The sequence below is a fragment of the Cervus canadensis genome, chromosome 2 (genome assembly GCF_019320065.1).
Source record: "Cervus canadensis isolate Bull #8, Minnesota chromosome 2, ASM1932006v1, whole genome shotgun sequence".
Lineage (NCBI taxonomy): Eukaryota > Metazoa > Chordata > Mammalia > Artiodactyla > Cervidae > Cervus > Cervus canadensis.
In genome coordinates this window covers 77754546-77771183 of record NC_057387.1, presented here as the reverse complement: position 1 = coordinate 77771183, position 16638 = coordinate 77754546, and the positions used below count along the sequence as shown (strand labels likewise).

Below are 16638 nucleotides of genomic sequence, written 5' to 3'. Positions count from 1 at the left end.
AATACTGCAGGAGGATCCAATCCTTTCAAATGAAACCAAATACATAGATAACATGAAGGCAACTTCTTTAAAATTTAAGTGTGATTTATTAACACATTAAAAAATATATTGTCTGGATCTGGAACAGACTATCCATTGCTGATTTACATTGTTTTCTTCACTAATTTGTATTCCATTAACTCTCATTTGCTTCTATTTCTAGAGGAAATTGACTGAAGTGGTTCAGAAACTACTTTAACAATAATTTCCCTCGTTGTTACTTTGGAACTTCTGCCCTCTCTCAAAAAAACTGTCATAACTAAATTGTTATCTCATAATAGTCTTTAATGCCCAAAACAGAAAAACTTGTGGTCTAGAAATTTTGCTAAAGTCCTAGTTACCTCTCTTGTTATTAACTTGTCATTATTTGATTTGTTGGCATCCTTAAATTCCAAATAGAATAAATCAATATGGTTAAGAGTTTATTTAATAAAATGAATGGGAAAAGAGTAATAATATTTTACTTATGATTTTAGAGAACTCTGGGGAAATAAGTTTATTAAAATCTCTCAAAAAAAGTATTTTTAATAGAAAAACCACACATGAAAACTACACTATATACTTTTATTTCATAAAACAGTATTAATCTTAAAGATTAATACTAACTTCCTGAATTTTGAATTAAGCTATTTTCATTGAATAAAGCTCCACAATATTACTTTGTTCTTTTAACCTGTAATTATTTTTCCCATTTTAGCACAAGCAGTCAGTAGTGCTAGGTGAGAAACAGCAAAAGACTGCTTTATTTGAATTTTCACCAGGTGTTTTAGGCCTTTCTAAACATTCTGATCATTGTAAGGGGATTAGTCAGGTATCACAAACTATAAAACATAATTAATAGCATTAATTTCAATCTTCTTATGGAAGGACTTATGTTTTTTCTTTCATAGATACGTATATATAAAATCTTATTTATCTATGTTCGGCTGTGTTGGGTCTTTGCCGCTCTGCAGGCTGTTCTCCAGTTGCAGTCACTGGGGATACTCGCTAGTTGCACGAGGCTTCCCATTGTGGCAGCTTCCCCTGCTGTGAAGCATGGGCCCTAGGGCACACAGGCTTCAGTAGTTGCGGCTCGAGGGCTCAGTAGTTGCAGTTCCTGGGCTCCAGAGTGCAGGTGCAAAAGTTAATGAAATTATTTGCAGGGCAGCAATGGAAATACAGACATAGAGAACAGCCTTATGGACACGGGACGGGGGTGAGAACGGAGAGGATGGGATGTATGGAGACGGTTACATGGCAACTTACATTACTATATATAAAATAGACAGCCAATGGGAATTTGCTGTTATGACTCAGGGAACTCAAGCCAGGGCTCTGTAACAACTTAGAGGGGTAGGATGGGGAGGGAGATGAGAGGGAGGTTCAAGAGGGAAGAGACATATGTATTTCTATGCCTGATTCACGTTGATGTTTGGCAGAAACCAATAAAATCCTGCAAAGCAATTATCCTTCAATTAAGAAATAAATTTTTAAAAAATGTTGTGGCGCAGGTTTAGTTGTTCTGAGGCATGTGAGATTTTCCCAGATCAGGGATTAAACCCAGGTATCCTGCATTGGCAGGCAGATTCTTTACCATTGAGCCATCAGAGAAGCCCCCAGGATTTATGCTTTTAAATAAGACATTTCAATTGATAAACAGGAGGAGATTTAATGTCTCAAAGAATAACATTTGGATCATTTATCAAAGACTACTGAGTGGACTCTATCACACCAAGAGTTTTCCACTTATTTAATAATCACTTTTCCTTATTTCATTCCATTTTATTAGCAATTAACATATGCTAAAGTACTCTGGATTCTATGTACTCTTTTCCTTGCTACACTACATGTGATTAATAATTATGTACTTGATTCCCTTTAAATGTAGTTTCGCAAAACACTGGTGATAAATGTAACATCACTGAATTGGGACTGCTTTAAAAATTGTATTTGGACTTTCTGGTAAGGCTCCCAGAAGCCCTTTCTTGAACTAATGAAGATAGCTTTTGATAGATAATAATGATAATAATGTTTAGAAGTATAATCAGCAATGGTGATGATGATGGCTAACAGTTTAAAAGTGCCTTTAGGGCCAGGCACTGTTTTAAATGTTATATTAATTAGTTAATCTGCACACCTCTGAGATAGTCATTCTTATTCCCATTTTACAGATGAGACAACAAATGCACAGAATGGTCATAAAATTTATCTGAAGCTCCAATGCTAGTAAGTGGCACAGTCAGGATCTAAATCCAGCCATTTGACTCTACAAAGATCATTCTATTAGCCAAGATGCTATAATTACTTACTAATAAATGAATTGAAATTTCAAGCAGGTTTAGGCCAGTATCATGCTGCTTCTTGATAAATATATTTTACACTTGGCACATCTCAGGGATCTTTTGGTCCTAAACCAGAAGTTAAGAATTGAGGAAAACCTGGACGCAGAGAGGTTTAAAATTACTTGTTTAAGGTGTCACAAACTAAAATTTTTTTTCTGAGTTATTCCAGATCAAGTTGGAGTCTGGAGGCTAAGCAGTGAATGAGATCCTATTATTCTTTTAATTGAACCATTTCTATGTAATATTTTTCTGTTTATATTTTTATTTCCCTCTACCTCTTATGGTTTGTTCTATTGTTCTTTTTCTATCTTTCTGAGTTGAATGTTCAGCTTGTTAGTTTTTAGTCATCCTTTTAAAATATATGCATTAATAAATGTAAATCCACTATGAATGCTTTCATTATCACGCCATGTTTAGGTATAAATTTTTTCCTCTAAGTGCTGACATATTTTTATTATCACTCCAGTCTAAATATTTTATACTTTATAACAAAAAAGATACTCAAATAGCCAATCAGTCTTGAGAAAGAACAAAGCTAGAGTTCCACACTCTGATTTCAATGTAAGACCTGAAACCATAAAACTTCTAGAAGAGAAATCAGGAACAAGACAAGGGTGCCCACTCTCACCACTACTGTTCAACATAGTGTTGGAAGTTTTGGCCACAGCAATCAGAGCAGAAAAAGAAGTAAAAGGAATCCAGATAGGAAAAGAAGAAGTGAAACTCTCACTGTTTGCAGATGACATGATCCTCTACAGAGAAAACCCTAAAGACTCTACCAGAAAATTACTAGAACTAATCAATGAATATAGTAAAGTCGCAGGATATAAAATTAACACACAGAAATCCCTTGCATTCCTATATACTAACAATGAAAAAACAGAAAGAGAAATTAAGGAAACAATACCATTCACCATTGCAACAAAAAGAATAAAATACTTAGGAGTATATCTACCTAAAGAAACAAAAGACCTATACATAGAAAACTATAAAACACTGATGAAAGAAATCAAAGAGGACACAAACAGATGGAGAAACATACCGTGTTCATGGATTGGAAGAATCAATATTGTCAAAATGGCTATTCTACCCAAAGCAATCTATAGATTCAATGCAATCCCTATCAAGCTACCAACGGTATTTTTCACAGAACTAGACCAAAGAATTTCACAATTTGTATGGAAATACAAAAAACCTCGAATAGCCAAAGTAATCTTGAGAAAGAAGAATGGAACTGGAGGAATCAACCTGCCTGACTTCAGACTCTACTACAAAGCCACAGTCATCAAGACAGTATGGTACTGGCACAAAGACAGAAATATAGATCAATGGAACAGAATAGAAAGCCCAGAGATAAATCCACGAACCTATGGACACCTTATCTTTGACAAAGGAGGCAAGAATATACAATGGAAAAAAGACAACCTCTTTAACAAGTGATGCTGGGAAAACTGGTCAACCACTTATAAAAGAATGAAACTAGAACACTTTCTAACACCATACACAAAAATAAACTCAAAATGGATTAAAGATCTAAATGTAAGACCAGAAACTATAAAACTCCTAGAGGAGAACATAGGCAAAACACTCTCCGACATAAATCACAGCAGGATCCTCTATTACCCACCTCCCAGAATATTGGAAATAAAAGCAAAACTAAACAAATGGGACCTAATGAAACTTAAAAGCTTTTGCACTACAAAGGAAACTATAAGTAAGGTGAAAAGACAGCCGTCAGATTGGGAGAAAATAATAGCAAATGAAGAAACAGACAAAGGATTAATCTCAAAAATATACAAGCAACTCCTGCAGCTCAATTCCAGAAAAATAAATGACCCAATCAAAAAATGGGCCAAAGAACTAAACAGACATTTCTCCAAAGAAGACATACAGATGGCTAACAAACACATGAAAAGATGCTCAACATCACTCATTATCAGAGAAATGCAAATCAAAACCACAATGAGGTACCATTACACGCCAGTCAGGATGGCTGCTATCCAAAAGTCTACAAGCAATAAATGCTGGAGAGGGTGTGGAGAAAAGGGAACCCTCTTACACTGTTGGTGGGAATGCAAACTAGTACAGCCACTATGGAAAACAGTGTGGAGATTCCTTAAAAACTGGAAATAGAACTGCCATATGACCCAGCAATCCCACTCCTGGGCATACACACTGAGGAAACCAGATCTGAAAGAGACACGTGCACCCCAATGTTCATCGCAGCACTGTTTATAATAGCCAGGACATGGAAACAACCTAGATGCCCATCAGCAGATGAATGGATAAGGAAGCTGTGGTACATATACACCATGGAATATTACTCAGCCATCAAAAAGAATTCATTTGAACCAGTCCTAATGAGATGGATGAAACTGGAGCCCCTTATACAGAGCGAAGTAAGCCAGAAAGATAAAGAACATTACAGCATACTAACCCATATATATGGAATTTAGAAAGATGGTATCGATAACCCTATATGCAAAACAGAAAAAGAGACACAGAAATACAGAACAGACTTTTGAACTCTGTGGGAGAAGGTGAGGGTGGGATGTTTCAAAAGAACAGCATGTATACTATCTATGGTGAAACAGATCACCAGCCCAGGTGGGATGCATGAGACAAGTGCTCGGGCCTGGTACACTGGGAAGACCCAGAGGAATCGGGTGGAGATGGAGGTGGGAGGGGGGGATCGGGATGGGGAATAAGTGTAAATCTATCGCTGATTCATGTCAATGTATGACAAAACCCACTGAAATGTTGTGAAGCAATTAGCCTCCAACTAATAAAAAAAATTAAAAAAAAAAAAAAAAACTTCTAGAAGAAAGCCTAGGCAGTAAGCTCCTTGACATCAGTTTTAGTACATTTTTTTTGGATATTATCTTCTCAGGCAAGGGAAACAAAAGCAAAAATAAATAAATGGAAAGATATCAAACTAAAAAAGCTCTGCATAGTAAAGGAAACTACTGTCTACTGAATAGAAAAAGATAATTCAAAATGATATGTCTAGTAAGGAGTTAATATCCCAAATATACAAAGAACCTAAACAAGTCAACATCAAAAAACCAAACAACCTGATTATAAAATAGGCAGAGGGTCTCAATAGACATTTCTCCGAAGAAGATATACAGATAGCCAGCAGGCACATAAAAAGATGCTCAAATGACTAATAATCAGGGAAATACAAATCAAAACCTCATAAGTGGTCAGAATGGCTACTATCAAAAAGACAAGAATCAACAAGTGTTGACAAGGATATGCAGAAAAGCGAATCTTTATGCACTACTAGTGGGAACATAAACTGGTGCAGCCACTATGGAATACTACTGGAGGCACATAGGAGTGGGAAGGAGGAACGAGATGAAGGTGGTCAAAAGCTACAAACCTTACGTGTGAGACAAATAAGTACCAGGTATGTAACATACAACATGATGAATATAGTTAATATTGTGGTATGTTATATATGAAAGCTGTTAAGAGAGGAAGCTAACAACTCCCATCACAGGGAAAAGTTTTTCCGTTTTATTTATTATCTATGTGAAATGAGCAAGCTCCAGGAGATGGTGAAGGACAGGGAAGCCTGCATGCTGCAGTCCATGGGGTCGCAAACAGTAGGACACAACTGAGAGACTAAAGAACAACAGCAAAAGTGAAATGGGTGATGGATGTTCACTAAACTTACGGTGATAATCATTTCATGATGTACGTAAGTCAAATCATTATGTTGAACATCTTAAACAATATGTCAACTATAGCTCAATAAAACTGGAAGAAAAAGTATTGTTTGAATGACAATAAAAACAAACACATAAACTATCGCTATCATTCCTAATTTTTAAATCTATTTTATCAGTTCTGAAAAAATAGCCTACTATGACTAAGGATTTGTGAGTTTCTCCTTGTAATCCTGTCCTATTTTGTCATGTTTTGCTTGAGTTTTTATTTTTGATGCACACAGGTTCAGGATTCCTGTTCTGGTAGTGAATCTTTCATTCTCTCATTATGTAAAAAGTTCTATTATTTGCAATAAAGTCCTTTTGTTATAATAACTATTTTGCTCTATATTAATATTAATATTCTTATACCAACTCTTAGTTTTTTTAAGAAGCTAGTATTTACTGTTCTTTGTACCCCTTTATAATAAATCATATGTCTTTGATAATAATATTCATAAAAATAGCTAAAATATGTATTTCCTTATTGCAAAATTCAGACTTAAATTGAAGACAGTAAGAAAAACCACTAGACCATTCAGGTATGACCTAAATCAAATCCCTTACGATTATACAATGTAAGTGACAAACAGATTCAAGGGATTAGATCTGATAGACAGAGTGCCTGAAGAACTATGGACAGAGGTTCATGACACTGTATAGGAGGCAGGGATCAAGACCATCCCCAAGAAAAAGAAATGTAAAAAGGTGAAAGGGTTGTCTGATGAGGTCTTACAAATAGCTGAGAAAAGAAGAGAAGTTAAAGGCAAAGGAGAAAAGGACAGATATACCCATTTGAATGCTGATTTCCAAAGAATAGCAAGGAGAGATAAGAAAGCCTTCCTCAGTGATCAATGCAAAGAAATAGAGGAAAACAACAGAATGCGAATGACTACAGATCTCTTCAGGAAAATTAGATACACCAAGGGAACATTTCATGCAAAGATGGGCACAATAAAGAACGGAAATGGTATGGACCTAACAGAAGCAGAAGATATTAAGAGGTGGACAGAATACACAGAACTATACAAAAAAGATCTTCATGACCCAGATAACCACAATGGTGTGATCATTCACCGGGAGCCAGACATCCTGGGATATGAAGTCAAGTGGGCCTTAGGAAGCATCACTACTAACAAAGCTAGTCGAGGTGATGGAATTCCAGTTGAGCTATTTCAAATCCTAAAAGATGATGCTGTAAAAGTGTTGCACGCAATATGCCAGCAAATGTGGAAAACTCAGCAGTGGCCACAGGACTGGAAAAGATCAGTTTTCATTCCAATCCCAAAAAAGGGCAATGCCAAAGAATATTCAAACTACTGCACAATTGCACTCATCTCACATGCTAGCAAAGTGATGTTCAAAATTCTACAAGCCAGGCTTCAACAGTATGTGAACTGAGAGCTTCCAGATGTTCAAGCTGGATTTAAAAAAGGCAGAGGAACCAGAGACCAAATTGCCAACATCTGTTGGATCATTGAAAAAGCAAGAGAGTTCCACAAAAACATCTACTTCGGCTTTATTGACTATACCAAAGCCTTTGACAGTGTAGATCACAATAAACTGTAGACAATTCTTCAAGAGATGGGAATACCAGACCACCTTTCCTGCCTCCTGAGAAATCTGTATGCAGGTCAAGATGCAAGTTAGAAATGGACATGGAACAGCAGACTGATTCCAAATCAGGAAAGAAGCATGTCAAGGCTGTATATGGTCACCCTGTTTATTTAACTTATATGCAGAGTACATCATGAGAAATGCCAGGCTGGATAAAGCACAAGCTGGAATCAAGATTGCCAGGAGAAATATCAATAACCTCAGATATGCAGATGACACCACCCTTATGGCAGAAAGCAAAGAGGAACTAAAGAGCCTCTTGATGAAAGTGTAAGAGGAGTGAAAAAGCTGGCTTAAAACTCAACATTCGGAAAACTAAGATCATGGCATCCAGTCCAATCACTTCATGGCAAATAGATGGGGAAACAATGGAAACAGTGAGAGACTTTATTTTCGTGGGCTCCAAAATCTCTGCAGATGGTGACTACAGCCATGAAATTAAAAGATGCTTGCTCCTTGGAAGGAGAGCTATGATCAACCTAGACAGCATATTAAAAAGCAGAGACATTTCTTTGCCAACAAAGGTCCATCTAGTCAAAGCTATGGTTTTTCCAGTAGTCATGTATGGATGTGAGAGTTGGACTATAAAGAAAGCTGAGCACCAAAGAATTGATGCTTTTGACCTGTGGTGTTGGAGAAGACTCGAGAGTCCCTTGGACTGCAAGGAGATCCAACCAGTCCATCCTAAAGGAGATCAGTCCTGAATATTGATTGAAGGACTGATGGTGAGGCTGAAACTCCAATACTTTGGCCACCTGATACAAAGAACTGACTCACTGGAAAAGACCCTGATGCTGGGAAAGAATGAAGTGGGTTGGAGAAGGGGACGACAGAGGATGAGATGGTTGGATGGCATCACCAACTCAATGGACATGAGTTTGAGTAAGCTCTGGGAGTTGGTGATGGACAGGGAAGCCTGGCATGCTGCAATCCATGGGTCACAAAGAGTAGGGCACAACTGAGTGACTGAACTGAACTGAAAGTATGTATTAAACACTTACTATATGCCAGTCCTTGTTCTAAGTACTTTTGGTATGTTAATTCTTTTAATTCTCACAACAATCCTGAGGTAGATGTTATTTCCCCATTTTAAAGGCAAGTAAACAAAAACACAATTAAAAGTTCAACTGACAGATATTCCATCTGCTCCCTGAAGATTACAAGGACTTTAAAATTTTAATTCCTGTTTCCGCATATATCTTCCAAGCTGTTATGGTCTATTAGTATTTGTTTTTAACCCACTCTTTTGCTTTATAGTTAGCAGGAATGGTAACCACATTTTTATAACTAAGTTTATAGATTTACCAACATGCTTGTTAATTTATTATTTTACCATTGCTCTTTGCATCCATTCCTTTATTTGAGGCTCAGTTATGAGCATGTACTCACAGAAGAATATTCTTTAATAATCTTTCAAGGAGTATCTGGGAATGGTTAATTCTCTCAGACTGAATGAAAATACCTTCACTTCATTCTTATTTCCTGAATGAAAAATTCAGATGTGATTTTCAATTGGTATTATTCCATTTCCTGCTGCAGTCTATAGATACTGGTGAGAAGTGTAATGTCACTAAAATTTTCTCTTTGTTTTTGATGTTCTGCAGTTTTATCATGATATGATTAGGTGTGAATTTGTTTTAATTCATCCTGCTCAGACAAAGCATGTTATTGTAATCTGGAAATTCCCATCTTTCCTCAACTACGAAAACCTGATAGTCCATGTATCTTAGACTACTGCCTCTGCTCCTTTTTCTCTTCTTTATTGTAGAACTCCTATTTGACATATGTTGGAATTTATTCTATCCATTACTTTTCTTTACTGTTTTATCATATACTCCATCTCTTTATCTGTCTATGCTGTTAACACTGCTACAATCTAGGATGATTTCTACACATCTATTGTCTATTTTACAAGTTCTCTCTTTGACTATGCAAATTTAGTGTTTATCCTTCCACCCCAACTATTAAAACATAGGAGTATTCTTAGGAGTAAAGGAACAGAAAATTTTACCATCTTTTCTCTCCTCTAAAAAGGATACTACTTTGGAAAAATTTGCCAAGTGGTAGGGATGGGGATGACCCCTACTAAGGGGTAGGGCAGTATAACGATACACACACAACCATACATAAATGTAATCAATATACATAAGGACAAATAAATAAGAGAGAGGGAAAGTGTGGGTGTAGGTGTATCTTCACTGTATAAACTGGAAGCAAGTCACTCCATTTGAGGGCTATGTAGAATTTAAGTAGAGGGAAGACTTATATTTAGATTTTTTTCCTTTTATAACTGTAAATAGATTTAAATTTAATATTGCCCCCTGTTCACATAGTATGTAATTCAACTGAACATAGAAAACACACACAAATACCTGGAGGAAGAATATTCCAGGTTGAAAGAAGTGCAAGTGCAGTTCCTGTGGAGGCAACGGGCTCAGCATGATGGACAAACAGCCAGAAGCTAAGAGTGGCTGAAGTACTGTAAACATGGGAGAGGCAGGAGAATAAATGAGGCAGATGAGACGACCAGGTATTAAATGACATACAGCCCTAAAGGTCACGACAAAGTTTTGAACTATATCCTAAGAGTGATGGGAAGAGCACCTACAATGTCTTTGATAATGTGCTTTAAGTAGAAGTGCTTATTTAAATTGTACCTTGTGTTTTGTACAGTACTTGAAAAGTGACGCTGTTAACAGAAGTTATGATTTCATTTAGAACTTAAGTTGTAAGACTCAAGCTTTTCTATTTCTAAAATACATATAAGATGACATACTAGGAAAATCAACATAATGATTACAAATGACATAATCTGCTATAAGATCCTAGGCAGAATTCTATTTTGAGACCTGTGTGAGAACTATATATCAAAGAATACATAAAACACATATGTACAGTTTAATGAATAATTATAGAGTGAACTAGTATAGCCATCATATAGAAATAGAATATTACCAGCACCCTAGGAACTCTTGCTATATGACTTTTCAAAAAAGAGCTTAGCAAGTACTATAACCGGTGATAATTATCCACTTAAATGTCAACTGAGATCATGTGACCAATCTTTTCATGGGCAAAAGAAATGTTCCCTTAAGTCCATATTTAATTTCAATATGGAAATTAAGTATGTATCCACTTAAAATTTATTCACATTTCAGTATATAGATGTTCCATATCTAAGGCACTAATTTTTAATTTTAAACAAATGGTGTATCAAATGAATTAAAGAAAAAACAACAACCCAGAACTATAGAGCTTGAAGAAAACATATACATCTTGATGTATTTTTGTGAAAGCAAACTTAACAGTGATAGCTTTAAGATTAAGAAGCACTTGATTAAAGTCATTCAAAAGTTAAGATCTCATTATAGGTTTCATTACAACAGATTAGGTAAAACGAGGAGACTTCTTTGTTGTTCTGTAGCTTCTAGTATATACTTAGCACTAAAATGTTTTACAATAAATATGAATAAGGATAATCACAGTATATCTAAAATATATTATTTTAAATTTAAGCCTACTTAATATTTCATATTATAGAAACTTGACATGTCACTGATTCATGACCTTTTTACAATATTAAAAATTAAGCCTATGAAATCTAAAAAATAAAAATTAAGCCTATGAAATCTAGATTCCTGCATCTTTTAAATGAATATTTTAGCAATAAACTACCAGAGGATAAGAAATATGTGTGGTCAAAATTAAACTAACAATAATTTAAAATAAAGAATTTCATATTAAAATTAGGTTATTCTCTAACAGTAATTATACAAACCTTTTGCAAGTGCACTTAAAATTGTAACAACCCCAAAGAGAATGAAAGACAATAAATAAAACAAGCTATAAAGACACAGGAAATGTGGATAAAACTAAATGGACAACATGAATAAAAATAACATTTGGAAGTATTATTCTTAAAGTGTAGTGCATTACCTGAATTATGCACCCTTTAATTTATGCACATGATGGATAGCTTGTTAACTTGTTAAGGGGCTATACCATTATAATTGATAGTGGCTGAAGGCAGTCAGGCCATAATTTCTATTTAATGGATGGGAAAGTAAGGTAACAAAGTCTGCAGCAGCATTTTAATGTAACTGCCTAGGAAGTTTACATTTATGTTCAAAGTATTACCTATATTCTAGTCTTTTCTATGTTGAATTCTTTAAAAAGAAAAATCAGCTGCTGCAGGATTCACATATTATTAAATCAAAATTCTTATTTAACCAACACCTAGGAAAAAAATCTCACAATAAGCAGAAAAGACTGTTCAACTAACCATTTGATGGTCCATTTCTGTTTTCTTGTTCTTTTGAGCTTGTGGGAGAAGCAATTGGGCTCATCTGACAGGTTCCAGTTGTTGGAGAATAAGCTGCAGCACTTTTCTTCCTTGTGATTTTAGGAGAATCAAATGACTAGAAACAGATATTAATTTGGGACAAATACATTATATTTAGTTACAGACCTTTGGAAATACATTTGAAAAACTCACAAAATTCAAACAAATACTCTTTTCTTTGCTCTTTCTTTTTGGATTTAAATATACACAATTACTATCTTCAAAGTGAACACTGTTATTTCAAGGTATGCACATTTTTCAGGTCTCCATACTAATTAGGGCATCTCAATCTGATGTTTATGAAGTTTTAACACTGAAGGGTTGCTACCTTCTGAGATGGTATTTCCAAGCAAGTAGAGACAGCCAGCTCTCCCAGTTACATCCTGACATTTGCTGTCAGCTGAACTTGAACGATAATTACAGGGCTAGGCCAGAGAAATGCTCAGCAGTTTAAGACCCACAGGGAAATCCTAGGAAGGGTTAGTGGTATCCTTCAACTTCACGAAGTTGCTCTGACATACGTCCTAATGCTAACCAAAATAATGTTCAGACAGTTGAGTATAGCATATAAGGCCTTTGAAAATTTGACCTATTCTAAATAAATCCTCTCTGCAGCTTCCTGCTCTGTGTTTACATAGATCTTGTGTATACCTCTTACTGGAGTTAGTAAATTCTAATAATTCTTTACATTTCTGTATACTCCACTAGAATTTACGTTTCTGAAAATAAATTATTATTTCATCTTTGTAGTCTAGAACTCAAAAAGGTATGATGAATGGATGATTCAAAAGGAACAGTCCAATAAACTTAGCCACATGATTCCCTCAAAATATATTCATTTGTTCATTCATCCATTATTAAATGACACCTATAGTCCCAGTCACTTAGGCTATGCACATTTCAGTTCAGTCACTCAGTTGTATCCAACTCTTCGAAACCCCATGGACTGCAGCATGCCAGGCTTTCCTGTCCATCACCAACTCCTGGAGCTTACTCAAACCCATGTCCATCACGTCAATGATGCCATCCAACCATCTCATCCTGTGTCGTCTCCTTCTCCTCTCGCCTTCAATCTTTCCCAGCATCAGGGTCTTTTCTAAAAAGTCAGTTCTTTGCATTAGGTGGCCCAAGTAGTGGAGTTTCAGCTTCAGCATCCGTCCTTCCAATGAATATTCAAGACTAATTTCCTTTAGGATGGACTGGTTGGATCTTCTTGCAGTCCAAAGGACTCTCAAGAGTATTCTCCAACACCACAGGTCAAAAGCATCAATTCTTTGGCACTCAGCTTTCTTTATGGTCCCAACTCTCAAATCCATACATGACTACTGGAAAAACCATAGCTTTGACTAGACAGATCTTTGTTGGCAAAGAAATGTCTCTGCTTTTTGATATGCTGTCTAGGTTGATCACAGCTCTCCTTCCAAGGAGAAAGCATCTTTTTATTTCATGGCTGCAGTCGTCATCTGCAGTGATTTTGGAGCCCCCAAAAATTAAGTCTCTCACTGTTTCCATTGTTTCTCCATCTATTTGCCATGAAGTGATTGGACTGGATGCCATGATCTTAGTTTTCTGAACGCTGAGTTTTAAGCCATCTTTTTCATTTGGGATTCGGCTAATCTTTCACTGGGACCTCACTCATAATCCACTTTCTCCGAATACTCATCCTCACACTATTAATTGTTTCCTGTTCTGAATTTCTTTTAAACTTGTTTTCTATAATACTTACTTACCACCCAGCATCTGGCTAACTAATGTACACACAGGAATGAAACAAATTGTTCTGGCCTCATAAACAGCAGAGAACAGGTCTAAAGGTAGTATGTGTGCTATAGAAATTTGAAAAGGGAAAATCAAAATGGTCTGCAGTAATCTCACAGGATTCCTGTGAGGAGGAAGGGTGAGGCTTAGATGAGTGAAAACAAAAGGTATGAAAAACCTGAAATCTAGAGATGAAATGGACAGCAAAGGGTGGACTTGGGGGATAAAGGAAAGGTCTGAAGGGTCATGATATGTTGTGAACATTGTAGAATTACACTTTAGCTTGGCTGCTGACTTGAAATAGTTATATAATTCTCTACTGTCAACTCTTCTTTATTTTTAAGACACCATGGCAGAAATAGTAGCTATGTTACCTTTTCCAATAGTTTTGGTATTAGTTCCAGAATCTATAGCATCAATTATTTTTTTACAGTTAAGATTTTAAATGATAGATACTTTTTTGTATTGGGGGAACAAAAGGCATTCCATTCTTTATTTTATGTATCCACAGTAGCCACAAATGTAACCAATATCTTTTTTAAAAAAATCAAACTATAATATCAAGTTATAGCTCTAAAGCAATCTTTTTCATAAGGTGAAAAGGTTTTAAGTCTCTTTATCAGGTGGCTATTATTACCTCTCTACCTTGAGTTTTCACCTGTTTATATGTATTCAGTCATAAACTATGACATTTATCCAATCCAACCCCACTTTTCTAAGAATTTATTGCCCAGAACTATTTCACAGTGTATGTTCAAGAAATGAAAGTCACTACGCTAATGTACATTGATGTCAATCTGTTTTCCTATTTTCACCAAAAGTTATTTTTCCAATTGCCAAATATCTAAGCACTGCAACTGTAGATCATATATTTCTCCTTGAAAACAATTTTCTAGCTTTTGCAAAATAGGTCTTCATGTGTGTACACGTGCGTGCACATGTGTGTGAATATATATATATAAAATTTTTGCCCTCACCTTAAAAATACTAAGGCTTCTACTTTGTCAGCTTTTTTTTTTGTGATCTGTGTTGATTAAAAGGGAAAATGTCTGTACACAATTGTAATGTGTGTGTCTGCTTAGTCACGTCCAACTCTTTGCGGCCCCCTGGGCTGTAGCCCGCCAGACTTCTGCCCATGGAATTTTCTAGGCAAGAATACTGGAGCAGGTTGCTGTTTCCGACTCCAGATCTTCCCAACCCAGGGATCGAACCCGAGTCTTTTGTATTTCCTGCATTGGCAGGCAGGTTCTTTACCACTAGCGCTATCTGGGAAGCCCATATAATGGTAATATACTTGCAAAAAAGAAAATCTACCTTTCTCTACTATCCCACTAAATACTCTGGATATTTATATGTATCTGTCTACTTACAGACAAAAATGTATCATCTTACTTCTATTTTATAGTTTTATTTCTGTATTTTTATTTATTGGCTGTGCTGGGTCTTTGTTGCCGAGGGGACCTGCCTCTAGTTGTAGCAAGTGGGGGCTACTCTTTGTTGCAGTGTGAGGCCTTTGCAGTGTGAGGCCTTCTCGTTGCAGAAGCTTCTCTTGCTGTGGAGCACCAGCTCTGGGCACACGGGCTTCAGTAGCTGTGGTTCCCAGGCTCTAGAGCACAGGCTCAGCAGTAGTGGTGCACGGGTCTACCAGCTCCACAGGCGGGATCTCCTGAGACCAGGGGTCAAGCCTGTGTCTCCTGCACTGGCAGGTGGATTACCACTGAGCCCCAAGGGAAACCCCAGAACCATACTTCTGTAAGTTCTATTTCTCTGGAAGTTTAACCAAGGTCCTCTAATTTTTAAACTCTGAAGATGATCCTAGAATCCATTCAAGAATTCCATTTTGCCAAACCCCAAACATTGAAGGACTTGGCCTACTCAGGCCAAACGTCACTGTACTTTTTGTTAAGGAGGTCAAAGCTTGTGTATTAGAAAAACTAAAATTTGAACATTGATTTTTCTGCCCAGAACAAAAGAAATTAATGTTCTCTCCATAATTTCAAATATATGTGACATCCTCTCTCAATTTCTTTCACAAATTGTAGCCTGCTTCATCACCTTGTTTAAAGCACATTCTACCAAAAAGTTATTGATTTTTACCTATTATAAACAGTCTAAAAAGTACCAACTTAGGGTTCTTTCAGGATGAAATATGGAATATAATGTGTCTGCTACTATTATTATGAAATATTAGCCTATGCTATCACTGAAATGTTTAAAATACAGGTACTGTAGGTATTTGGACAACCAGAAGCAAAAGAAAAACTAGGGTAGCTAATAGAGACAATTCTTTATAACCTTATACTGGCTAACCCAGTTATTGGAATGATGCACCTAAGATACTATGCATCACTAGTACTTATGGAATTACATTAGAAAATTTTAAATACCAGCTGTCTCAGGGATTTTTCACAAATTAGGCCTAAGGTTCCTAGAAGAGTCCTAAATATCAACTGTTTTCAGTTAGAGGCTATTATGAATTAAGATGCTAAGAACATTCTTGTATGTCTTTTTGTGGCTATATGATTTTATTTACTTGGAAAGTCCAGGAGTAAAATTGCCAGGCTATAGGATGGCTCTAGATTTATTTTGTATACATAAAATAAAGGCTTAATAGTTCTCCAAAGTGTTTCAGTTCAGTTCAGTTGCTCAACTGTGTCCGATTCTTTGTGACACTGTGGACTGCAGCTAGCTAGCCAGGCTTCCCCGTCCATCACCAACTCCCAGAGCTGGCTCACACTCATGTCCATCCAGTTGGTGATGCCATCTAACCATCTCATCCTCTGTCATCCCCTTCTCCTCCACCTTCAATCCTTCCCAGAATCAGGGCCTTTTCAAATAAGTCAGTTCT

General features: G+C 36.2%; 1 protein-coding gene across 4 annotated transcripts in view; it reads right to left on the bottom strand.

Moving 5' to 3' along the window:
* Nucleotides 1-16638, bottom strand: part of LOC122436884 (integrin subunit beta 3 binding protein) — an 87571-nt gene that overhangs the window by 39921 nt on the left and 31012 nt on the right. For all 4 annotated transcript variants that reach the window (XR_006268146.1, XM_043461100.1, XM_043461101.1 and 1 more), the window contains one exon: nucleotides 11973-12108. Coding sequence is in view for 3 of the 4 variants with exons in the window: in XM_043461100.1 (XP_043317035.1) it covers nucleotides 11973-12108 (136 nt within the window). In the remaining variant the exon portion in view is untranslated. The remainder of the gene's footprint in view (nucleotides 1-11972; nucleotides 12109-16638) is intronic.